Source organism: Malania oleifera, chromosome 7 (genome assembly GCF_029873635.1).
Source record: "Malania oleifera isolate guangnan ecotype guangnan chromosome 7, ASM2987363v1, whole genome shotgun sequence".
In the NCBI taxonomy this organism is placed as follows: domain Eukaryota; kingdom Viridiplantae; phylum Streptophyta; class Magnoliopsida; order Santalales; family Ximeniaceae; genus Malania; species Malania oleifera.
The window spans coordinates 29,233,585-29,261,198 of NC_080423.1; the positions used below are offsets into that span (position 1 = coordinate 29,233,585).

Genomic DNA, 27,614 nt, shown 5'->3' on the forward strand with positions numbered 1-27,614 from the left:
ACATGAAAAATTATTCACATATAAAAAGTTTTACAGCATTTTTCTTTCACAAATTAAATAAGACTAAAAAAAAAGGGGGCAAAAAAATACAGAGAAGGAAAAAAGGAAACATGGCCTAGGGCCTTCGAGGCTAAAGATGAAGAAAGGTGGTCCAATGACAATACAGCCAATGCTGCCCTCCATTTATAAAGCTGCATTCAATTTGGTTGCCAACGTGGCCAACTGCTCTAACTGAAAGTACCATTCCCATGATGAACAACTCAATCCTTTCCCTCCCCTTAAACCCTTTCAAAACCCCAATCAGAAAAGCGCTCTCCTTTCTCATTCTCTACTCACAAACTCCTTTTAAGCTTAAATCCAAGTTCACCAAAGCACTCTCTCTCTCTCTCTCTCTCTCTCTCTCTCTCTCTCTCTCTCTCTCTCTCTCTCATGGATTCTGAAGAAGCTGGTACGTCGTCCTCAAACTCAATGGATCATCAGTTACGTCCTCAAGCCAAGAAAATGCTGGAATCTCCTGATCTTGCTTCCATCGAAACACTAGTTCTTCGTCTTACATCGGAGCAAGATTCAGAGGCATCTCACGCAAATACCCTCATGGAATTTTGCAAGAGAGACTACCCAAACGCACTCTCTCTCAAGCTCTCTCACCTCCTGCAACGATACCCCAGCCTTCCGACCCGAACCCGCTCTGCACATATTCTTCTATCGATCATTTCTAAGCAGGAATCGAATCTTTCTGAGTGCATCTCTCCAATGATCCAAACAGAGCTCAAAACCCCTTTTCTTGCTTGTCTTCGCCAAGAAGAATCAAAGACCATCTTAAAGTGCCTATGCACTATAGTGACTAAAATGGTCTTAGGGATATTGTCAGCTGGTGGAGAGTGGCCAGAGCTTTTAAATTTTGTGGTGGAATTTGTGAACTCAGATTCCGAAAGGCTTCAAGAATGTGCTCTCTTGGTGTTTGCACAATTGCCGAGGTCTCTTTGCAAGAGCATTGTTCCTCACTTCAATATACTTTACAAGGCATTCTTGCATTGTTTGGCATCACTTAATTTTAGTGTTCGGGTCTCAGCATTTCAAGCTGTGGTTTGTTTAGTTGAGCAACTATCAGGCTCTTGTTACCACAATCAATTGGATGAACTTCTGGCGGGGATGATAAGATCAGCTCTGCAATTGTTTAATCAGGGTCAAAAACTTTTTGCACGGAGGGCTCTTAATGAGTTAATTTTGTTGGCAAAAACTAAGTCGAAAATTTTTTCTTCACACATCAATTTTGTGGTAGAATCAATGCTTTGCATTGCCGAGAAATCTTCAGTGGGTCATGATATGTGGCTTGCTGCTCTTGAGGTTATTACTCCACTCATTGAAGCTGATATGCTGCAAGAGCTGCCAGGTGATATTGCTGGAAGACTGGTGTCAGCCTTGATTCAGATGCTTTCATGTATTGAGGATGTGCCTACATGGCACAGTGCAGATATTCTAGAATTAGAGAAGAGTGCAGGGGAATCCAAGACTTATGATCTTGGATTGAGCCTGTTGGATGCGCTTTCTTTTACCTCGCAGGAAGATATTGCTGTGACTGCTTTTCTTGGGCTGTTACCAGCATACATGGCTGCTCCGGAATGGCAGAAGCGTCATGCAGGACTTATTACCCTCACCATACTTGCAAGGCCAAATGTATACCTGCACTTTCCTGTCTGTTTCTGATTTGGTTTACATATTACGACTCACTGATCTTGTTTTGTGATATATAATTCTTTTATTTTGGAGTATCTTGTTCCTAACATGCTTTTTAAATGGACCCTTCTTATTCACCTTCTTTTCTGCTTGATATAATTCCTGATTTGCTAAAGGAAAGTGCTTTCGAAAAATTCAAACGCTGATGGAATCCATGATTTGCAAGAGACAGTATTGCACAACATACATAATTTTGAATTAGGGAGTTTTATTTGTTGGTCTGAGCAAGATACGACTTAATTGAAATGAGCAATTCTTAAGAAGTGGGATTGAATTTCGGTGAATACTGATACACCTTTCTCTTCTAGATTTTATTTCCCACAAAGGATGCTTAAGCATCTTATTTTTAGTTTGCTGCACACTGCCTAGCCATTTTTTTATTATTTTATTTACTGCCCTTTAAAATTCTGACATATATCTAAAATATGTCAGAATTAAGGAATGAACATATTCGCGGTAACTTAGGTGTAACTCCTATAGAAGATAAGATAAGGGAGGGATGATTCAAATGGTATGGACACTTGCAACGTAAGCCACATAGTGTGCCAGTGAGGAAGGGTGAGTTAGTTACTATGAGGGGCAGTAGAAGGGGTAGGGGTAGAATTAAAATAACTTGGGAGGAGATAGTGTGTAAAGATTTAATATCCCTGAATCTGTCAAAAGAAATGGTCCATGATCACATAAATTGGCGGAAAAGGATTCATGTAGCCGACCCCACCTAGTGGGACTTAAGTCTTGGTTTTGTTGTTGTTGTTATCTAAAATATATGTTTATTTATTTATTTATTTATTTTACTGCTTTTTACTAGATTTTCTTGAGATAAAAATAAAGGGAACAGTTTTGGAGAACATGAGTTTGCTGTGCAATCGGCTTTGAGATATGGTCTCACTGCTAGAATACTTGGTTTGTGCAGCAACAGAAGTTTTCTGCTTTTTTACTGACAGCAGGGCAGTTTAGCATTTAACTCCCTTATATACTGATAATGTCTGGCACACAGTTATGCCTAAAACAAAGGACATGTAAGAAGGAAATACATACCCACCCTTCCAAAAAAAGAAACAAGAAAAGGGCTTAATTGATATAAAATTTTAAAGTATTTAGTACAAAGTTAGCAGAGTAGTCATTCAATTTGATTCCATCTTTCTTCAAAGACATACTGACTATTGCACTGCATTTAGGAGGATGAAGTCCAAAACCCTTGATTTCAAAATGTGTGGAATTTGACAAAACTTAATACAACTTTGCATTATGTTTCTTGTTAGTGTGTGTAAACTAATGTCCGTTGGGTTATCAATTTGGTTAAACTTCATTATACAATGCTAGCAACACTCTGTTGTGAATATACAATTGCCCCTACTGGGGAAAAAATGTATTGAATTCATAGGTCAGGAGCATTCAATTGGTTATCAGTTGATCATTTTAACCTGATATTTTATTGCATGAGAAGGCTTCAAGGAATCAAGCTTCTCATGAAAAACACAATGGTGTTGTCCTTGTGGACTTCAAAATTCATGGTTGCGAAATATGTTGGTCACCTCAGTTATGTAGTCGCAACATTGCTGTTGTATTTGATAAGTATATTGGCTCTTAGTGAAGTAAGATCTTCATTTAGATGTGTGGAAAGTGGATTCTATTGCAAATAATAACACCTGCCCAGAGAAATATACACACTGCCTTTTTCGCTGCATGCAATCACATAAGTTTGAAGTGAGAATAATAGCAAGTAGATTATGCTTGTAAACATAATGATGGTGGTAGAGGTTAGTAAAATTTCTATGTAGTAGCCATGACTAATTAATTTAGGGATCATAACTACATTGCATTGTATCAAAATTTCTCATTTTTAACTAATTAAGTATTTTATTTCATGCTCCAGTTTTTCTCTCCAGAAACCAAGATTTCCTAAACTCTATCTAATGAAAAATGTTACCAAATCACAGCTCATGGTTTTTAGCCTCCGTGCATTTGGCTGGTTACCAATAAAAGTTTGTCACATTAAGGCACAGGAAGGTCATTCTATCCTTTACATATAAGGAAAAAATATTTTTTTCTGTTTTCATGGAAATGATGGAACTAAACTTCCTGTCTTTGACAAGATCTAATGTTCGTATAGTTCAATGAACTCAACTAGAGAGAGTCCTTCCATAGGAGAGTGTTATGGCCTTTAATGAACTGCAATCACTCGTACAATCTCTTTGTAAATTTTTAATTTCCTTGAGCACAGGGCTGTTGGAGTCAGCTCCATATTTTAAAAACTCTCTTGTTATAGGTAATAATTTAGTTTGAAATTTTGTTTTGAATTTTATATTTTCTGTACTGCTGGACACTAGAAAGTTATCAACAACTCAACTATGTTTAGTTAATTCATGTCATCTTCATGCATGAGCCTCGATCCTTTAAATTTCTCCTGGAAGCGCAACACTAAAACTGATTGAGCAAACCTGCCTATTCTATTTCTGTTGCTGCAGGCAATGATTAATAAGATAGAGCAAATCTTGACAACAGTTTTGAACTCATTCCAAGATCCCCACCCACGAGTTCGCTGGGCAGCTATTAATGCAATTAAGCAGATAATGACAGAATTAGGCCCAGATTTGCAGGTTCAATATCATCATAAGATTTTTCCGGCACTAGCTGCAGCCATTGATGATTTTCAGAATCCTCGTGTTCAGGTATACTGAATTTTGTATTTGTTGATATACATAATTACAATAGTTATCAGTTTCATTTTTTGCAGTATGAATCGATTTGCATATACAATATTATTTTTTTTTTCTGGAATAACTGATCAGAACATGGACTGAAAACCCTGGTGACCAACACAGTGAAGCCACAGCCAATGTTGGAAATTGGTGGGTGAAATACAAAAGTAGGTGGTCAAATAAGTGATATCAACATGGCATCACTGTATATATGTATGTGTCTGTGTGTATATGCATATCACAAAAATAGTATTACACCGACTCAAGATAATATTGCTGCTGCCAAGAATCGTATGGCTATTGTTAAACCGTCCTTTGACCGCGACCACCTGAAAGGAATTAAATAAGAGTGGCTTGGAGGACCCGAGGTGTACTCCAGAGGATCTCTCCGATGCCTAAGTTAGGGGATGGGAGGTTCATATTGCAACCGTAAATGAAGAGTGAGTGAGAATGAGATCCTTACCTCCTACAGGGATCCCCTTTTTATAGTGGTCCAGACAAACTCCCCTTCATCTTGGCATTTATGAGCGTGTCATTTTGCTTAGAGGCGTTATGGGTGACTCATCATTATGCTTAGGGAGGTTATGGGTGACTCACCATTATGCTTAGGGAGGTTATGGGCAACTCGCCATTATTCTTCGGGGGGTTATGGGCGACTCAAGGCGGTCATGTAGGACATCAATAGTAGCTCTTGTAACCGCATCGAGGGTTATGGATAACCTGAAGGCGGTTATGCGGGACATCAAATGTTGTCCATTGTTGGTCTTATAACTATCTGCCCCTATGGGCATACCTGTCAATTTTGGGTGTATCAGTTGCCCCCCCAATACTCTCGAATATTTGAAATAAATTTCTCTTATTCGAGAGTAGTAATAAATTTATGGGCAGGTCTACAGGGCCTCACAAGCTTTGCTCATCAGATAGGCCAATACAGGTGAGCCGTGCTCACTCCTCTATGCCTCATGAGCTATGCTCATCAAGTGGGCAAGTTTTCAGGGCCTCATGAGCTGTGCTCATCATATGGGCCATTATGGGTGAGTCGTGCCCGCTCCTTTTGTGCCTCATGAGCTGTGCTCATCACATGGGCCATTATGGGCGAGTCATGCTCACTCTTTTGTTGCTTTATGAGCCGTGCTCATCAAGTGGGCAAGTTTTCAGGGTCTTATAAGTTGTGCTCATCAAATGGGCCATTATGGGTGAGTCGGACCACTCCTTTGTGCCTCATGAGTTGTGCTCATCAAGTGGGCAAGTCTTCAAGGCCTCATAAGTGGTGCTCATCAAATGGGCCATTACTGGTGAGCTGTGCCCACTCCTTTGTTGCCTCATGAGTTGTGTTCATCAATTAGGCATATTTTTTGGGCATCATAAGTGGTGCTCATCATATGGGCTATTGTTGGTCTAGGCATGTCTGTGCCATTGGGATTTGCATAATTGGGATTCATGCCATTGGGGTTCACGCCACTGGGGTTCGCACGTCGTGAGTCTACAAGTTGCCCACACTATTTGCATCTTCTACCTTATTTACTGGATTTGAGGCCTTCACAACAACTTCTTGTAGGGCAGCTGCCTTCCCGTCAGTCATTGCTTCTATCCAGTTAGCCTCTGGACCATGCTCATGATTTTTCTTTTTTTTTTTATTGCAAGATTGTAGTGAACATGTCTTCTGCCTTTTTTTAGAAGGCTAGAAGGTCACTCGGTGGCACACTTGGGTTATCTATTGGAGTGCAATGAATTGAGTGGGGTGATTGGTTTCCCCCAACGGGTTTTGATTTTAAGTTATGTGATGTGGTCATGGTCAAGGATAGAAAACCTCCCAAGGGTTCTCACAGACTGCACCAACTGTTGCTGCCAAGAATCGTATGGCTATTGTTAAACCGTCCTTCAATCGCGACCACCTGAAAGGAATTAAATAAGAATGGCTTGAAGGACCCAAGGTGTACTCCAAGGAATATCTCGGATGCCTAAGTTAGAGAATGAGAGGTTCATATTGCAACAGAAGAGTGAGTGAGAATGAGATCCTTACCTCCACCTGGGATCCCCTTTTTATAGTGGTGGAGGCAAACTCCCCTTTAGCTTGGCATTTATGAGCGTGTCATTATTCTTAGAGGGTTATGGGTGACTCACCATTATGCTTAAGGGGGTTATGGGTGACTCAAGGCGGTTATGCTAGACATCAATAGTAGCTCTTGTAACCGCACCGGGGGTTATGGATAACCTAAAGGCGGTTATGCGGGACATTGAATGCTCTCCAATGTTGGCCTTACAACTATCCGCCTCTACAGGCATACCTGTCAATTTTGGGTGTATCAGTCCCCCCCCCCCCCCCAAAATGCTCTTGAGTATTTGAAATAAATTTCTCTTATTTGAGAGTAGTAATAAATTTCTTAGCATGTTTACAAGGCCTCACAAGGTCTGCTCATCAGATGGGCCAATACAAGTGAGCCGTGCTCACTCCTCTATGCCTCATGAGCCGTGCTCATCAAGTGGGAAAGTTTTCAGGGTCACATGAGTTGTGCTCATCAGATGGGTCATCATGGGTGAGTCGTGCAGCCACGCCCACTTCTTTGTTGCCTCATGAGTTGTGCTCATCAAATGGGCCATTATGGGTTAGCCGTGCTCACTCCTTTGTTGCATCATGAGCCGTGCTCATCAAGTGGGCAAGTTTTTAGGGTCTCTTGCGTTGTGCTCATCAGATAAGCCATTATGGGTGAGTCGTGCCAACTCCTTTGTGCTTCATGAGTTGTGCTAATCAGTGGGCAAGTCTTCAGGGCCTTATGAGCGGTGCTCATCAGATGGTCCATTACTGGTGAGTTGTGCTCACTCTTTTGTTTCCTTGTGAGTTGTGCTCATCAATTGGGCATATTTTCGGGGCCTTATGAGCTGTGCTCATCATATGGGCTGTTGTTGGTCTAGGCATGTCTACGCCGTTGGGATTCACATCATTGGGATTCGCACCATCGGGGTTTGTGCGCCGCGAGTCTATAAGTTGTCCACACTGTTTGCATCTTCTACCTTCCTTACTGGATCTGAAGCCTTCACTATGACATCTTGTGGGGTAGCTGCTTTCTTGTCAGTCACTGCTTCTATCCAGTTAGCCTACGAACCATGCCCCACATGACTTTTTTATTTTTATTTTTTTATATGCAAGATCATAGTGAACATGTCTTCTACCCTTTTTTGGAAGGCTAGAAAGCCACTTAGTGGCACACTTGGGTTATCTATTGGAGTGGAATGAATTTACTGGGGTGATTGTTTTCTCCCAGCGGGTTTTGATTTGGAGTTATGTGATGTGGTCATGGTCAAGGATAGAAAACCTCCCAATGGTTCCTATAGACAGCGCCAACTGTTGCTGCCAAGAATCGTATGACTATTGTTAAATCGTCCCTCGACCGTGACCACCTGAAAGGAATTAAATAAAAATGACTTTGAGGACCCGAGGTGTATTTCGGGGGATCTCTCGGATGCATAAGTTAGGGAATGGGAGGTTTATATTACAACAGTAAATGGATAGTGAGTGAGAATGAGATCCTTACCTCCTCACGGGATCCCCTTTTTGTAGTGGTTGAGGCAAATTCCCCTTCAGCTTGGTTATTAGTGTGTCATTATGCTTAAAGGGGTTATGGGTGACTCGCCTTATGCTTAGGGAGGTTATGGATGACTCGCCATTATGCTTAGGTGGGTTATGGGTGACTCAAGCTAGTTATGCAGGACATCCATAGTAACTCTTGTAACTACATTGGGGGTCATGGATAACTTGAAGGCAGTTATGTAGGACATCAAATTATGTTCAATGTTGGCCTTACATCTATCAACCCCTATGGGCATACCTGTCAATTTTGGGTGTATCAGTAACCCTCTAAGCATAATGACATGTTCATAAATGCCAAGTTGGAGGGGAGTTTGTCTTCACCACTGTAAAAATGGGATCTCAGGAGGAGGTAAGGATCTCATTCTCACTCACTCTTTAGTTACTATTGCAATCTAAACCTCCCATTCCCTAACTTAGGCATCGGAGAGATCCCCCGGAGTACACTCCGGTTCCTCCAAGCCATTCTTATTTAATTCCTTTCAGGTAATCATGGTCGAAGGACGGTTTAACAATAGCCATATGATTCTTGGCAGCAACAAATATTACTAAAATTTTGGTCCAAATCACCTACAAGCCAATTAGAGCCGAAGCAGTAACTAGCAACAATCTAGATAAATTAGTACCACTTTTTTTTCTTTCTTAAATTTTCTTTAAAATATTATTATTTTATTATTATCATTAATATCATTACTACTATTATTATAAGGAATCAACCACATTGAAATATTGGGTGAGAAGGGTTTGACTTAACTAAAATTTTACATAATTTGTTGTATCATACTATCATGTACTTATCTATGTTTCATATACATACATACATATATATATATATATCTGTATACATACATATATATATATATATATATATCTGTATACATACATATATATATATATATATATCTGTATACATACATATATATGTATATATCTGTATACATATATTTATATATATATATATATATCTATATCTATATATATATATATATATATTGTGTACAATAAACAAATAGCTATTGTCAGTGTAATGTTTATCCACATCTTTTTCTTCCTTGAGATTTGGTGGACGAATCCTAGCAGCAGAAAATGTGCAATTTTCTTTATGAGCAAGGGGCCGGATTGACCCACCAATGTCCTTGGTTCAGTATGGTCATGCTGGTTCCAACCAAGCCAGCTGGTTCAATCCTGATTTACATTGCTTCTGGGTCCAGGATGTTAGTTGGATCAGCCTACTAATGATTTCCAGTTTAACCTGGTTGCTCCTGCGGGTCCAGCATGGTTTTTAAAACCATGTATCAAAGATACTCTCTCAAATTTTTTATGTAAAATATAAGCTTAAATTGCAGCACTTCTCCTTTGTCCCTACTCTTAATTCATGTGAATACTACAGTCTAGGCTGTATTATTTTCTTTGTTTTCTAAATGCATCTCGTTGCACTTATCCATCACTCTAGAGTAGAAGACTTCGTCGCTATAGGTTTTCCAGTACCTGTAATTGGTTCATGGTTTTCTCAATGCATCTCATAGGATTGTTCACAGTAATAATTTTATGAACCACTTTAGAGTAGAAAACTTCATCCCTATTTTATTCTGCTACTTTTCACTTCTACGTACACTGGTACTTTATATGAACCAGCTCTTTCTGTTTGTAACATTTACTTACAAAATGTGTTAGAAAAGAATATATCTTATTCATTATGTGATTGGAGCAGGGGCATTTTCGTCTTTTGCTCCTTTTTTAGTTATTAATATATAAGATGGCAGACCTGGAGCTGTTTGTATATCTAAAATCCAATGGAGGCACTACCCAAGTACCTTTTCGATTAGCCATTGGCAAATCCAAGTCATGCTGGGATGGATCTGCAGAACTAGAAGACAAAACAGTCGAGGGCAAACGAGGTGGCTGCATAGCCTCTGTCATTCATAAACTACAAATTGTTTCTCTAAGTCAGTAACTAATGGGTTTGAAAGAGGAGTGGATGTTTTATTCATAAGGATAGGAACAGGAGGATCAACACAGGTGAAGGAACCAGTAGTTGTCAATGTATGCGTGCACTACCTGAGCCACAAACGGTGGTCAGAGGATCCTACCAACTTGATGGATGTGATCTGTTTGTTAACAGTGGCAACAAAAGCTCTTTTCATAGAGGAAATCAAAAGGACCCCCAATACACTGCAATCAGTGTACAACAGCATAGGGAATGGACAGCACAGCAACAATGTGGAAGCAGGCAGCATACATTAGCATAGAACAGCACCTCGGAACATCTAAGGGCCAGACTAGGACCCAGAACTTTAGAGGTTCAGAATCTAATAAGGAAGCGATGATTATAGAAATGGTTGCAACATGCTAGGAAAAATTACTTGACAAAAAGAACAGGCAGACCGCAACAAAGCACTGCAGGTGTTTAAGTAACAACCTTGCAGCAGCTATAGGCATTATGACTAGCAGCATCAGTTTCTAGTTGGGTTCCATTGGCCTTTGATGACTCTATTTCCTGTTCTTGACTGCATGCCTGCACTTGGTTATAGAGTCATCAAAGACCAATGGAACCCAACTAGAAACTGTTGCAAGATTGAAAGCAATCAATCACGAGCACATGCAGCATCAAAACAACATCATCATGCCACAACCAGCTTGTGGAACAGAGAAACAGCACAGAAGTATACTAAAAACAGATTATAACTGAATTGACATCATCAAACCATGAGAAACACACATGGCATCCTACCAAGGAAGCTGCGCAGCCTAACCGAGAGGAAGTGTGTCCATAAACGACTCTCAAACAAACCAGAAAATCATATTGGGGAAGATAAGAAAAACAAAAACAAAAAATAGTGTATCAAAATCAACTCAGACAAATCAGATTTAGTGGTGATCAATTCTCTGATACCATGTTGTAAAGTTAGAGATGGAGGAGAGAAGAAGAGAGGAAGAGGAAGAAGAAGAGCAGAGAAGAGAAGAAGAAGAAAAGAAGAGAAAAAATCTGGCGGCAGTTTCTGGAGCATTCATCGAGCTCCAGGTCTGCTCTCTTATATATTAATAATAAAATGGGCAAAAAAGACAAAAATGCCCCAACTCAAATCAAATAATTACTAGAACACCATATTCTCTTCTACAAAAATACTATATTTTGGGTGCTCCTCTTGGCAACCAATGGAGCCACAAGTCATTCAATACAGCTGTTAGGAAGATTTTTGATGATGTAAACCCAATGACATCTAACCAACTGCTTACCAGATGGAAGATCCACCAAGTCTCATGTCCTTTAAGTGGTCAAGGCATCAATTTCTACATGCCTTGCATGCTTCCACCTAAGCATAGCAAGCTCTTAAACATATGAGGAAGGGGTTGAAACATAGGAAGCAGGCAAGGAAAAAGCATGCATAGGACTAGAAAGGTGAAGAACTGAAACAGAACGAGTAATAGGTTAAGCAACTAAAGACTGTTGAGTACGTGTTCGAGTACCTTTCCAGTGAGCATATCCAAGTCATGCTAGGATGGATCTCTAGAATTAGAAAGTGGAACAGTAAAAGGTAAAGGAGGTGGCTGCATGGCATTACTGATGTCTGTCTCTACTTCCCGTCATTCATAAACCCTTATATCATGTTTGGTTTGTTGACTGGAATGGAAATCAGAAAAGAGAATTGATGAAATCAAGTGATAAGTTCAATTCTATTATGCCCAATTCCATTCCATTCCTATGTACCAAACATGTACTTAATCATTTCTCTAGGTCATGAATTCATAAAAGAAGTGGAAGTTCTCTCTAGTGGGATAAGGGTAGGAACATGAGGATCAACACAAAAGGGGGAACTAAAGATTGTCAAAGGACTCAAAATAGATTCATCCAATGAGTACCCAACACTAGAGAAACAAGGTGTCCCCTAAAAAAGAAAAAAAAGAAAAAGAAAAAAAGATAACATCTGCATTAATATATTTCTTGCAAGTGCGAGGTTCATAACATTTATATCCTTTCTGCATTCTCAAGTGCCCAATAAACACATTTAACAGGACAAGGAGAGAACTTATCCTAACCTATATGTCAAACATGAGCAGAACATATACATCTAAAACACGAGGCACTTAAGAGAACATATGTGTTGTGAATTATGGTGTTATCCCAAGACGGGGGTGAATTGGGTATTTTAAAAACTAGATCCTTTAGGTTCTAATTTTGTAAACGATAATTTCAAACTTGCAAGCTGCCAATTACTATTTCAATCAATTTTATTAATTAAACCAATGCGTAATTTTAAGTGTCTTTATCAAGCATACAATGTTACCTAATTATTCAAACATATACCAATTGATCAACACATACACAATATGATTATGCGGAATTTAAATAGAGATAAAGGTAAGAGAGATGCAAACTCGATTTTATGAGGTTCGGCCTACCCCAGCCTAAGTCCTCGCCTTTAGTAACCCCCTCAAGGATTCCACTAAATAATCTGCTCCTTTAACTGGGACGGAGCTTCCCTTACAATCCGCTGCTTACAAGAGGCACAGCTTCCTCCTCACCCGGTTCACCACCCGAACCGTGATTACAATATAGAATTAGAATTCTGCACAAACTCAATATTGCTTCTCCACAAGCTAGTGAGTACAATAGAAATCCTAACACATAATCATATGATAAATACTTGAAGCTCCGTATGTATGTAAAAATATGAGTTTTATAAGTCAATGATTTGCTTCACAAATCTACCCTTCAAGCATTATCTCCCAAAAATTTGTTTATTTTTCATAAATAAATACTTTGGAGATCTTGGAGTTTGATTTCGAATCACTTTATGCAAGAATATCAAATAAGATCCTTAAAAAAATAGAGTTGAATATTATGTAGATCTAAGTTCTTGCTATCAAATAACTCGTAAGATTAAATCTTTGAGTAAACAATAAACTTGATAGTTTTTCAAAGATTTGAACAATATTTCTCAAATACTTTTTGCACAAATAAAGTAGGTCTCTTTGAATAAAAATATACTTTTGAATATTACAAGGTTTCAACACTTTAGAATACTGTTCTCAAAAAATTTTCTCAAATAATGATCTTTCACAGAATGTATATATAATTAATAAATCAAGATCAATCTCTCAAATAAAGATATTCAAGAATACGTTTGTAAAAAAAATCTTTGAGAATAAACCAGCAAGTAGTTTGATCACCAAACTTCAATACCCAAGTTGTTTGCGCAATATTTGCAGGAATTCCTTTTGAGAATCAATGTAACCCAAACTTAGATTTGATGTGAATGCTTTGAAATAGCAGGCAAGGGCTTAGCAATGTGTTCATTGCATTCCAGAGATGTGTATACATTCAAGGCTCCCAATAATATGCAAAAAAATGAGGCACTAGGGTTCTTAGGTTAGTTTTATAAGTGCTCTCGGCCCTAGGTTTAATCCTGGTTGTTGGATCAAGTTAAAAACAAAAGTTTTCATCCGTGTCCATGCTGAAACGTGAATTAGTGTCCCGATCTTCGTCAACAAGTAGGTAAGTTCGTCGACGAGTGTATAACACTTGTTCATCGACGAGGCCATGAGTTCGTCAACAAGAGCACTGTCTGAACTTTTTAGGCTCTCGGTATTTGTTCGTCGACGAGACAACACTGTTTGTCGCCGAGTGGCCTTCATACGTTCGTCGACAAGGCCATTGGATTCGTCGATAAGGCCTCTAAAATTTGCCTCAAAAAATTTATTCAACCTGGACTAATGTAAATGAATTTTTCATTAATGCATGAGTCCTAAGGTATATTTGAGCTTCAAAATATATCATATGACATGTAAATACATTTAATTCTAAATACCTATTCCCATTGACGATCTCGAACTTGAAGCTTGCTTCTCCATCCTTTTATTCTTCTAGATCCATGGATTGAGCCAAGTGATATGTACTTTAGGTTCCTTGTCGCTTCCACATCAAGATCACCATTCGTGCATTCTAAATCATGATTATGTTTACAAACTCAATTGCACAGGTCAAATACCAAGTGATTTGTCATTATCAAAACAGGATTGGACTCATAGAGTCAACAATCTCCCCCTTTTTTATGATGACAATTACACGAGCAAAAATGGGTTACGCCTCACAAGGCTCCCCCTAACATAACGCATAATTTAGAATTCAGCAATATAGGTTACACACAATGAAGTTCATACACATTGTAGAATATGCAATATCTTTGCTAGTATATATGTCTATCCTATACTCTTAAAAAAAAATGCTTACTTCTCCCTCTTTTTGATAAAATAAAAATCATAATTTATTTTTGCTTGCAAACTTCTCCAAAAAAAATCATTTCCAAAAAAAAAAAATCATTTTATTATTTTTGCTTTAATTTCTCCCCCTTTGACATCAACAAAAAGGTACATATATAAAAAATGTTCTGACAGAAATATATCTCATCTTTGCAAAAAAATGCAACCTTTATATTTCAAAATTGTACTGTGAAATATATCTCCCTGTGTTATTTAATTTACTTCTCCGCCTTTCTAATGTAAATCTGTGTTGTTGAATTAATGTCAATGTAAACAGACACATTATTTCAATTTTCATAGACATGGATAAGCAAATCAGTCCATTAAAGTCCAATAGTTTTTATTTGAGCATCAACATGTGTCATGTAACCAAAAAAAAAAAAATTTAACTTGCAATCACCTGCTTTGAGTTTAATACCAAATGTAATAATAAATTCGCCAATTGTGAGGTGTTTAACCAAGTATTAATGTTAATGTAAGTTGCTCCCCCTTAATTATGTAATCTAATGTTTCTAAGCAACTTCTCGACTATGCATCAGACCTAATTCTTGTCTAATTTGGATAAACCTATCCTCCACAAGTGGTTTCGTAAATATGTTTGCCCATTGTTCATCTGTGCATACAAACTCAAGTGTCACATCCCCTTTTTGCACATGATCACAAAGAAAATGATGTCTAATTTCTATATGTTTAGTTCGTGAATGTGATATAGGATTCTTTGAGATGTTTATTGCACTCGTATTATTGCATCTTATGGGAACTGTGTCATAGCTTAATCCAAAATCCATAAGTTGTTGCTTCATGTATAGCGTTTGATCACAACAACTTCCAGCCGCAACGTATTCAGCCTCGGTTGTGGACAAAGCAACTGAATTTTGCTTCTTTGAAAACCAAGATACTAATGAATGTCCTAGGAAATGACATGTGCCGCTATTACTTTTTCAATCTACTTTACTTCTAGAAAAATCAAAATCTGAATAACTAATAATCTCAAAGGATGTATACTTAGGATACTATAATCTAAGTTCCACGGTTCCTATAAGGTATCTAAGTATTCATTTGACAACTAATAAATGTAACTCTTTAGGTGCAGCCTGAAATCTTGCGCACAAGCATACACTAAACATTATGTCAGGCTTGCTGGCACTCAAATATAGTAAGCTACCAATCATCCCACGATAGTGCTTAACATCTACTGGTATACCTTGTTCGTCTTTGTCTAATTTCAAAGAAGAACTCATAAGTGTTCCTAGTATTTTTCCATCTTCCATATTAAACCTTTTGAGTAAGTCTCTAATGTACTTCGATTGATTTATAAAAATTTCATGTTTTGCTTGTTTGATTTGAAGTCCTAGGAAGAAATTGAGTTCACCCATTATGCTTATCTCAAATTCATTTTGCATAGTACTTGCAAATTCATTGCACAATTCTTCATTTGTTGGTCCAAAAATTATATCATCTACGTATACTTGAACTAGGAGCATGTGTTCATTCTTCGATTTTATAAATAGTGTTGTATTAATCTTTCCTCTGATAAATCCATTATCCAGTAGAAAACTGCGTAGCCTTTCATACCAAGCTCTAGGAGCTTGCTTTAAACCATACAAGGTTTTAGTTAGTCTATAAACATGTTTTGGATACTTATGGTTTTCAAAACTTGGGGGTTGTTCTACATATACCTCTTCACTTATGTAACCATTTAAAAATGCGCTTTTGACATCCATTTGATATAGTTTGAAATCCTTAAAAAGCAGCATAAGCTAACAACATACAAATGACTTCCATTCTACCTACAGGTACAAAGGTTTCCTCAAAGTCTATTCTTTCTTCCTGGCTATATCCCTAAGCTACTAATCTGCCTTATTTCTAACAACTATCCCATGTTCATCTTTATTGTTCTTATATATCCATTTTGTTCCAATAACTGTCTTATCCTCAGGTCTAGGAACTAATGTCCATTTCTCTCAAACTAGTTTAACTCATCTTGCATGGACATCACCCAAGATTCACCCTCAATTGCTTCACTTACATTCTTAGGTTCTTCTTGAGATAGAAAGGCGCAATGACTAATCATATTTCTAAGTGAGGATCATGTGGCTACTCCACGAGATGGTTCACCTATCATTTGATCAATGGGGTGATTCTTTATGTACTTCCATTCTTTAGGTAGTTCATTTACTTTACTTTCAAATTGATTATTTTTAGCGGATGGTTCCTTAATTTCATTTCTATTATCTGAATCATTTTCAATAGACAGTTGTTCAAAATCCTTATTAATCTGAATTTCATCCTCATCAATCTTTTTAGAAAAAAGGATTGGATTCATCAAATACAACATGAATGGATTCTACAACTGTTAATGTTCGTTTATTATGTACCTTGTAGGCTTTACTATCTAAGGCATATCCTAGAAAGATACCTTCATCTGATTTCACATAAAACTTTCCTAAGTGTTCATTGTCTCTAAGCACAAAGCATTTACAGCCAAAGAAATACGAGATGTTTGGTCTATGGCCATTCCGTAATTCATATGTAGTCTTATTTAGAGATGGTCTAATCAAAACTCTATTTAGAACATAGTAGGCGGTATTCACTGCCTCAGCCCAGAAGTATTTAGGTAACTTATGTTCATTAAGCATAGTTCTGGTCATTTCTTGTATAGACCCATTCTTTCTTTCAACTACTCCATTTTGTTGAGGTGTTCTAGGAGCTGAAAAGTTGTGGGATATTCCTAATGAATTACAATATTCTTCCATATCTTGATTTTTAAATTCTCTAACGCTGTCACTCCGGATATTTTTGATTATATATCCTTTTGCGTTTTGAATTTTCTTGCACAGTTTAATGAATTGTTCACACGCTTCATCTTTGTGACCTAAAAACAGCACCCATGTATATCTAGAATAATCATCAACTATAATGAATGCGTATGATTTTCCTCCTAAACTCTGAATTGGGTTTGGACCAAATAAATCTAAGTGTAACATTTCAAGTGGCCTAGTAGTAGAGATTACTTTCTTCTTCTTAAAACTGGATCTTGCTTGTTTTCCTAGTTGACATGCATTACGGTTTTTGTCTTTCACGAATTTAGTCTTAGGCATTCCTTAACTAAGTCTTCCTTAACTAGTTTAGATATTAAGTCCATGTTTGCGTGTCCTAGTCTCTTATGCCAAATCCAACTAATCTCATTCATAGCAGAAAAACAGTTTACATGTTGAGAAGCAAGATTGTCAAAGCTAGTGGTATATACATTTTCATGACGCTCAACAGTGAATAGAATTTTGTTATCAGTTTTATGTTCAACAATGTACTTGTCATGTTCAAAAGATATTTTAACCTTTATCGCATAGTTGGCTTATACTTAATAAGTTATGTTTTAAACCATCAACTAGTAAAACATCTTCTACAATAAGTGATGAATCGTTACCAACTTGACCTATACCTGTGATCCTTCCTTTTGCATTGTCCCCAAAAGTGACAAATCCTCCATCCTTTGGTATGATGGATGCAAATTTAGCTTTATCCTCAGTCATATGATGTGAGCATCCGCTATCCATGTACCATCTATCTTTTGAAGTGGACAATCTCAAGAACATTTGCAAAACATAATCAGAAGATAACTACTTTTGGTACCCAGATTTTCTTGGGTCCATGGGGGTTAGTGCTTGACTCTCCTTTAACTCTCTATACCTTTTTCATCTTAACATCTCTGTTCTTAAAAGGACAATCAAATTTTATATGACCCATCCTTTTACATTTAAAGCATGTGGTATATTTATAAGAATCTTTTGGTGGAGCATAAGTCTTTGATTCTTTTACAAAATAACCCATGTAAAGATGTTTTCGTTTGAAATTTTTTTTTCCATTAAAACCAAGTCCTTCTTTATCTAGGGAATTTCTTTGAGCTCCAAGGAGTTTTTCAAAATTAGTTTGGCCTTCTGTAAATTTACAAATAATCTTAGATTTATCTTTCAAATTCTTTTCTAACTCCTCAATTTTCAAAACCTTGTCTCTCATTAAGGATGCATGAGATTCATTTTGACTTTCTACTGACTTTTTTAATTTTAACTTCAAAACAGAATTTTTCTTATTCATTTTCTCAAGCATTTTAAGTGTATACAGATATTCCTGTTGCAGTTCATCATAAAAGAGCATGCCATTTTCATTTTCTGAATCGCTGGAATAATAAGATGAAGCAGAACAAAAAGATTGTACCTCGTGGTCTTCGTGAGCCATCAGACACAAATTTGCAATTTCGTCATCACTAGATTCAGATTTTTGAACTACTAGTACTATGAATATCCCAACCGACCTTTAGTGCCTCTTCTTCTTCTTGGACACTTTCTTCAGCTGGGGGCAGTCTAGCTTGATATGCCCAACTTCTCTACAGTTATAGCACATAGGAAGATCTTCCTTTTGCTTCTTTCTACTTGTTTCTCCCTTTTCTGTTTTTAAGCCCTTGAGTTTTCTAGTGTATTTCTTGTTTTTTCTCATGAACTTTCCAAATTTCTTTGTGAGAAGAGCCATGTTATCATCCGATTCTGAATCACTTCCTTCACTAGAGCTGTTAGATGATTCCTTAAGTGCTGTAACTTTCCTTGCTTTATTTTGCTCATTTTTCCTCTCATTTATCGCTAGCACATAAGTAATGAGCGATCCGATCAGTTCATCAACTGACATCTCCTTCAGATTCCTTCCTTCAGTTATTGCAATAGCCTTAGCTTCCCAAACTTGCGGTAGTCTCTTGAGTATTTTCTTAATCAACTCATAAGTAGGGTAAGATTTACCAAAAGCATTAAAGAATTCGTGATGTGTGTGAATCTAGTGTACATGGATTGAATAGATTCATCAGCAGTCATTTTAAATGCCTCATATTCACTGGTAAGCATGTCTATCCTACTATCTTTTACTTCCTTAGTACCTTCATATGTAACTTCTAATTTTTCCAAAATCTCATATTAAACTCATTTACATCTAGTGCACAAAATAGCAAGTTCATTGCAGTAGCGTTTAAGATTTCCAATGTTCTTTAGTATACTCATCTTCAGTTTTGGGTACATTTATCTTTTCAGCTACTTTCATGGGGACATGGTTTCCCTTGGAAACTATTTTCCATACTTTCCAATCTACATTCAAAAGATATATACTCATCCTTCGTTTCTAGTAAGTGTAATTTATACCGCAGAAAATTGGTGGTCTAGTGGACGAGTGTCCCTCACCGAATGGAGCTACACCGATATGTGTCACGTGATCTTTTTACAACAATAACGGTTAAGTCTAAGTAAACCTGCTCTGATACCAAATGTGAATTACGGTGTTATCCCAAGAGAGGGTGAATTGGGTATTTTAAAAACTAGATCCTTTAGGTTCTAATTTTGTAAACGATAATTTCAAACTTGCAAGCTACTAAATACTATTTCAATCAATTTTATTAATCAACCCAATGCGTAATTTTAAGTGTCTTTATCAAGCATAGAATGTTACCAAATTATTCAAACATACACTAATTGATCAACACATACACAATATAATTACGCAAAATTTAAATAGAGATAAGGGTAAGAGAGATGCAACTCGATTTTACGAGTTCGGCCTATCCCAGCTTATGTCCTCGCCTTCAGTAACCCACTCAAGGATTCCACTAAATAACTCCTTTAACTGGGACGGAGCTTCCCTTACAATCCGCTGCTTACAAGAGGCACAGTTTCCTCCTATTCCGTTGCTTACAAGAGGCACAACTTCCTCCTCACCCGGTTCACAACCCGAACCGTGATTACAATATAGAATTAGAATTCTGCACAAACTCAATATTGCTTCTCCACAAGCTAGTGAGTACAATAGAAATCCTAACATATAATCATATGATAAATACTTAAAGCTCAGTATGTGTGTAAAAATATGATTTTTATAAGTTGAATGATTTGCTTCACAAATCTACCCTTCAAGCATTATCTCCCAAATTTTTTTTTTTTTTTTTATAAATAAATACTTTGGAGATCTTGGAGTTTGATTTCAAATCACTTTATGCAAGAATATCAAATAAGATCCTTAAAAAAATAGACTTGAATATTATGTAGATCTAAGTTCTTGCTATCAAATAACTCGTAAGATTAAATCTTTGAGTAAACAACAAACTTGATAGTTTTTCAAAGATTTGAACAATATTTCTTAAATACTTTTTGCACAAATAAAGTAGGTCTCTTTGAATAAAAATATACTTTTGAATATTACAAGGTTTCAACACTTTAGAATACTGTTCCCAAAAGCTTTTCTCAAATAATGATCTTTCACAGAATGTATATATAATTAATAAATCAAGATCAATCTCTCAAATAAAGATATTCAAGAATACGTTTGTAAAAAAAATCTTTGAGAATAAACCAACAAGTAGTTTGATCACCAAACTTCAATACCCAAGTTGTTTGCGCAATATTTGCAGGAATTCCTTTTGAGAATCAATGTAACCCAAACTTAGATTTGATGTGAATGCTTTGAAATTGCAGGCAAGGGCTTAGCAATGTGTTCATTGCATTCCAGAGATGTGTATACATTCAAGGCTCCCAATAATATGCAAAAAAATGAGGCACTAGGGTTCTTAGGTTAGTTTTATAAGTGCTCTCGGCCCTAGGTTTAATCTTGGTTGTTGGATCAAGTTAAAAACAAAAGTTTTTGTCCGTGTCCGCGTTGAAACATGAATCAGCGTCCTAATCTTTGTCGACGAGGCCATGAGTTCGTCAACGAGAGCACTGTCTAAACTTTTTAGGCTCTCGGTATTTGTTCGTCGACGAGACAACACTATTCGTCGCCAAGTGGCCTTCATACGTTCGTCGACGAGGCCATTGGGTTCCTCGATGAGGCCTCTAAAATTTTCCTTGAAAAATTTATTCAACCTGAACTAATGTAAATGAATTTTTCATGAATGCATGAGTCCTAAGGTATATTTGAGCTTGTAAATACATTTAATTCTAAATACCCGTTCCCATTGACGATCTCGAACTTGAAGCTTGCTTCTCCATCCTTTTATTCTTCTAGATCCATGGATTGAGCCAAGTGATATGTACTTTAGGTTCCTCGTGGCTTCCGCAACAAGATCACCGTTCGTGCATTCTAAATCATGATCCTGTTACAAACTCAATTGCACAGGTCAAATGCCAAGTGATTTGTCATTATCAAAACAGGATTGGACTCATAGAGTCAACGTGTGTTTCTGGGAACAGAATAGAAAAAGGAATTTGTCTTCCTTAGGACACTGGAGAGCATCCTGTTAAGTTGAGAAGAGGCTATTGAAGAGTACTAGTCCAAAGGATTTCTATCCCACTAAAAACTTCTTACGAACTATTCAAGGATGGCTTTCTTTTAATCAATCTAAGCCTAGTGCTAAAGGATGGAATGTCGATTCCATTACAAGGCTTCATAGTCCAAGCCAAAGCCATAGAAATTGCTTTTCCTTCATTTAGGGCATTAAAATCTTTAATCATCTCATTAATACTGCCACCATGTCCCCCTTGGTGAGGACCACCTCAAATCATCTTAATTTATTTTATTGTGCCATCAGGGAGTGAATGGAGAGAAAAATCTCATGGAAAAGAAGAGAATGATGGCAATAGCAAGTGGGAGTGAGAGAAAAAAAAGATAGAGGAAGGATAAAATGGAGAGAAGTTCCAAAAATTGACCTCTAATCAAACCTAAAGCCCTCGAGCCAGTTTAGTTCACTTCATATCATCACTGCAGAGTGAATTAAATGGATGATGGTGTCATGTGATAAGAAATGCATGGTATGAATCTGGAAAGGAAAGTGATCTTTATGCACACCATTTTTGAAGCCCCTAAATACAATGAAAAGTAAACTTTATTTCATTCAAGAAAGGCAACTACGGAAAAAATTGCCATTAAAGAGTGATACACTTCTTTGAAACAAACATACTAGCAAAAATGGCAGAAAAGATTCAACAAATCAGGAACAAACATTTTCTTGCAATTCCGTTGGCTTGGTTCTGTGGTAATGGTTTTCATTCACATTTGACTTTATTCATCTGCATACATGATTAGCCCTGCATTTTTTATTAGTTGGTCTTTATACTTTAATGCCAACACCTTTCAATGGAATGTTGAGGAATCCTGCATGCTATTCACATGTTTCATTGGGATTGTATCACTTCAGAAGATGATCATTGACCTTCTATGCCACTTCTGGAGCTATCATCTTTTGCTCCAACAAGATATGGCACATCTGGGCGTATGGATGTGGAATAGGAATGGGTTTAGTATTGAGCCTTTCTTTCTTTTTCAAATTTTGATTTGAAGTCAAGGAATAGCATTTGTTGGAGCTAGGCTTGTTGTCTTGTTTGACATGGCTTGTTGGAGCATGAAATGGAAAAGCTAGTGGAGATTGGTGCACGGGAGCATAGAAGTGTGGATATTGAGGAGGATAGAACATGTATGGAATTTGAATCGGCTAGTTGGAAACAGGGCAGGTTATGTCTTGCGCCATATGTGCGCATAGTTTCAAAGCTTTCCTCTTCCTTCTTTTCTATTCACCTAAGTTCATCTTTATTAGGAGCTGTATCATTGTTGAAGCAGTAATGCTTCAAAAATGCTTCAGCTAGGCTCTGTCAACCTCTGATATGACTCTTCTCAAATTGCAAGAACCAACAGAGTGCTGAGCCGAACAAATTTCTCTGAAAAAATGTATCATCAGATTTTCATTATTTCTATAAAGGGCTATGCTCTGGCATTACATTGTCAGATGAACTTTAGGGCAGCCCAGTTCATCATATTTCTTGAAATCAGAAGCTTGAACTAGGTCAAAATGAAAACATTCAGGGCCTAATAGAGGCGATCCCAATCAATGGCCCCAAAGGAATCAACACCTTCAATAGCTCCGATCTTCTCATCCGTTTAATAGACCATTCTGAATTGTTGTTCATCATCTAAAGTATGCTTTCTCTTTTCTCCAGAATTTTTTTTTCTAGGATGTTGAGTACACTGGGGGTTTGTTGTGGGTTGACTGCTGAGTTGCAACCCTGAGGAGCTCGCATACCCATCTCCAGTATAATAGTTTGAGAGAAAGATACCGAATTATGGTTCAGTGCTAATACTGGAATACGAATTGGCTCGTCACCTTTTGGCTGTTTAGCTTTGGACATGTTTTTCAACAGTTCCATGATTTGATTCATGCTCCACTGTAGCACATCCATCCTCTTTCTGTGGGCTGAGTTGATATCTGAGGTGTCATGGTTTTCTGCCAGTCAGGACTCTGGTAATGTATGCAAATGAGTCTGAATTGAACTTTCTAAAGGAGGACTCGCAATATACTTTCAGTGATGCGTAATTTTGGGAAAATGGAATTTATTAAAAATGAATGACTGATTTGTAAAATCTTGGTATTTTTAGATAGGAAAATGGCAATCTTCTCTTCAAAAGAATTTTCAAAAAGCTTTAATCATAATGAACTTCATGAGTTACTTATGATGCAATGAAAGCTCCCTATGTCCTAGAAATGAGGGGAAAGATTGCCCTGCTATGCACTTTCCAACCTAAAAAGCCAATGCAGCATGGATTACTAGGATGAAACCAACAGGTGGCCTTGGGATTCCCTGGCCTTCATTATGTAAAGGTGAACTTACTAATAATGATATGAGTTATATAGCTGGGCAGGTGAAACTCTAGTTTATGTGTACACTGAATAAATACAAACTAGGGCTTCAATCCAACATGAGAACTTCTATTCTTCTTATTTTCTTAATTGATAATATAATTCTGTCTTACAATTTGTTAAAATTGTATGTCTACCTATTTGGTGAGCTTCACCATTACCATCATTTATAGAAAGATATTTTTACCCTTAGCTAGAGTGACATTATATGATATCACATGACAAGATAACTTAGTCAGAGAACCTGATTCAGGCACTTCTTCATTTCTTAATTATTCTGCATGCGTGTGTGCTCAACCCAGTTCTTCATTCAGAAGTACAATGATCTCCAATTTAATAGTTTTAACCGCATAAGAGATCTCTTTTCTTGTAAGCAATATTTTGAATCTTAAGTTACTGTTTTCTTCATTTGCAATTACTTGATGCTTTGAAAAACAAATGACTCCAACAGGAGCGTGCAACTTGGGCGATGCTTTCCTCCTGCAAAAATTGCAGTCCTGATATCCTTACTCCTTATATGGATAACATTGTGAGCAAACTGCTCATACTCCTGCAGGTATAATTACAATATACACAAGATGATCAATCTCACTTATTAACAAACATGTACACATGATGGTTAGAAACATGAAACCTGAAAATGAAGATATGGTTATTTTATTATATATCCTTATGTTCTTCTATTTCTTAACTAATTTAGCATTTAGATTCAACTGAAAAAAATTTAATTCCAATAATTTCATTCTTTTTAGCATATTTTTGGCTCATCATATTTCATGGATATTAGCAGTATGTTTTCATATATACAGTTATATTGGATTTGGCGATTTTTTTATATATATAATTAATTCCACGGATTAATATTTTCAATTGTAAACGTACAATCCAGAATGAGAAGCAAATGCTGCAGGTTGGGGCATTGGCCACTCTAGCATCAGTTGCAAGTTTGTCAGAGGTTGAACCTTTCTGTGTTTTAGTTCTGCCTGAGTTGAGTTGTTTTCTCTTTTATTTTGAATAATTTGGTCTAACACTACATGTTTCTTCTATAGGACGTCTTTCAAAAATACTATGATACTATTATGCCTTGCCTGAAAGATATCTTATTCAAAACAACCGAGATCTCTAAGTGCATAGTTCGTGCCAGATCTGTAGAATGCATTACATCAGTTGCAATGTCTGTGGGAAAGGAAAAATTTAGTAGTGATTCTGGAATGGTGATAATCTATAAGCCACACATATTTTACTGCTTGCTTATGATAAATTGTTAGATGTTTTTTATTTTTATTTTATTTTTTATTTTATTATGGGTGAAGGATTATATCAATTCCTCACTTCATTCAAGATATATTATGTGGTCAAATTCATATATTCAAATCTGTTATGTTCCGTTATAGGATACCCTTGCTTAATTATTTTACTTATTTTTTCCAAAATTTAAAGTTTAATTGTATGTTTACCCTCATGTCAATGACAAAATACAAAAATTTAAATAAAAAACCAATGATTAAGAATATTTTGTCCTTTCATCATTCCATCCAATTTTTTTATAATAATTAATATCTAAGATCGTTATTTTTATTTTCCATTTTATAAAAGGTCATGGAAGTTCTTATGTCACTTCAAGATTCTCAGATGATAGAAGGCCCATTTGCAAGTTATCTCTTGGAAGTATGTATTTATTTCTTGCATTATTGTTGAATGATAAATTTCATAATTCTTTCACCTGGTTGTATTCCTTTGTGTGATAGATGCTTAACTGTGTTGCAGGCATGGATTAGACTTTGCAAATGTTTAGGTTCAGAATTCGTCCAGTATCTGGAGCGCTTGATGCCTGTTTTGCTTCGGTTTGCTCAATTTGATCCGCATGCCAAAGAACTAGAGAATCAAAGGTTCGATTATTTTCAAATTTTAATAATCTTATTTCAGTTTTTGAATTTAAAATATGTTGCATCTTACATGGAAATTTTTTAAGTTCAATTATGAATCTAACTGTGTTGATATTGAAGCCATGCTTAATAGTTGAACTGGTCATGAAATTTTGAATATTATGGTCAAATTACTGTTTTCTTGTGTGCTAATTAACCTTTTTTTAGCATTTATATGATATTCATATTATTAATATACGCATGTGAGAAAAGTGAATTGATGTGTGTTTTGCTGCTGGACACTTTTACATCGAAGTGTCGTGTCTGTCCATGTTTGATAAATTTGTTTGCTGTTTACAAAGGTATTTCTTTTTATTTTTAATAGAAATATATTTAAGCTCATGTAACATATTTCAAAATGGGCCAATGTGTTTTGGATGAATCATATGATTAAGGCAATATCACAATACATGACTAGATATTAAATTCAATAATAAGTTGTTTAGATCTTAAATAAATGTAATTATTTAAGCTATCTTGGACAAATTTTTTATGAGCACTGTAGGATTTGAATTTTATTTTATTTTTTTACTTCTTTGAATGTGCACCAAATGAAATTTTATCAACACCACTCCCTTTTTACTATAAAAATGCTATATAAATTTTACCTTCAATTTATTTTGGTTCTAAATTATGCACCACTATCTATTTTAATATTTCCCAAAATCATAGGCTCTTGTTATTTGTTTTTAAATGGAAATTAAAATTTCTATGCTTTAAGCAACCATTTTACCTAAAAGCTTAAGCTGTTAAGTTGTGGGATAAAAATGCATACTAAGCCTGAACACTCCCTTGCTTTGTAGCTCAATTGCACATAGAGAGATAAACAAGCTATGGGAACCCAACATAGGAAACAACATAATATTTCACCAACATACAATAAACATAGGCAACAAGAATAGAACCTAGCTACCTCTAAGGGAGGTGAGAGAGATTGCCTAGACCCGCAAAAACTCATCAAAGACATGGGTTTGGTATTGGTAGACCCTTTTGGGAACGTGGTTAGGTTGGGTTTAAGTCCTAGGATGTATGAGAAGAGGGTAAAGGTTTCGGGAAGGGTGGTAAATGCGTTAGATTATGAAGATAGTCAGTTGGAATGTCAGAAGTCTAGGTAGCTTGAGGAAGAGGAGTTTGATTGAGGTTTTGGATAGAATCCCCCAAACATCATCCTTATCCAAGAACTAAATTAGAATCAACAGATAAGGGCATAGTGAAAACTATATGGGTTGGGCATTGTAGGGATTGAGAATTTTTATCTTCACGTGGTGCTTCAAGGGGTATAATTGTCTTATGGGATTTGTGCTCTATTTGAAGTTTGATACTTTAACAAGGTTTTATTTTCTATTGGTTTTATTCGAAGTGAGAGAAGAGGGTAGTGGTGGGTCTCTTTAGCTTACGGACCTTCGAGACCCACTTTGGCTTTTGTTCCCCTAGGTGGACGTGGGAGGTGATTTTAACGTGATTAGATTTCTTAGAGAGAAGGGGGGTGGGGTAGACCTACCGTGAGTATGCTTTAGTTTGATTATTTTATTAGGGAGTATGCTCTAATTTGATTATTTATTAAAGATTTTGGGTTGAGAGATTTCCCTTTGACAAATGCTTCGTTCACTTGGTCTATAAGGCGGTGGGGGAGGGGGGGGGGGGGGGGGGGGGGGGGGCTGTGACTAGTAGATTGTTTTGTAGTGAGTGGGAGGATGAGTTTCCCAACCTTTCTTGTACTACTCTTCCTAGGACTACTTCCGGTCACT

At 36.7% G+C, this 27,614-nt stretch overlaps 1 protein-coding gene across 1 annotated transcript in view; it reads left to right on the forward strand.

Moving 5' to 3' along the window:
- Positions 1-429: 429 nt before the first annotated feature.
- LOC131160801 (uncharacterized) overlaps positions 430-27,614 on the forward strand; it is a 99,328-nt gene continuing 72,143 nt past the window's right edge. Inside the window, exons 1-7 of the mRNA XM_058116683.1 lie at positions 430-1,677; positions 4,206-4,409; positions 24,393-24,497; positions 24,831-24,896; positions 24,991-25,155; positions 25,538-25,609; positions 25,709-25,830. Of these exons, the coding sequence (XP_057972666.1) occupies positions 430-1,677; positions 4,206-4,409; positions 24,393-24,497; positions 24,831-24,896; positions 24,991-25,155; positions 25,538-25,609; positions 25,709-25,830 (1,982 nt within the window). The remainder of the gene's footprint in view (positions 1,678-4,205; positions 4,410-24,392; positions 24,498-24,830; positions 24,897-24,990; positions 25,156-25,537; positions 25,610-25,708; positions 25,831-27,614) is intronic.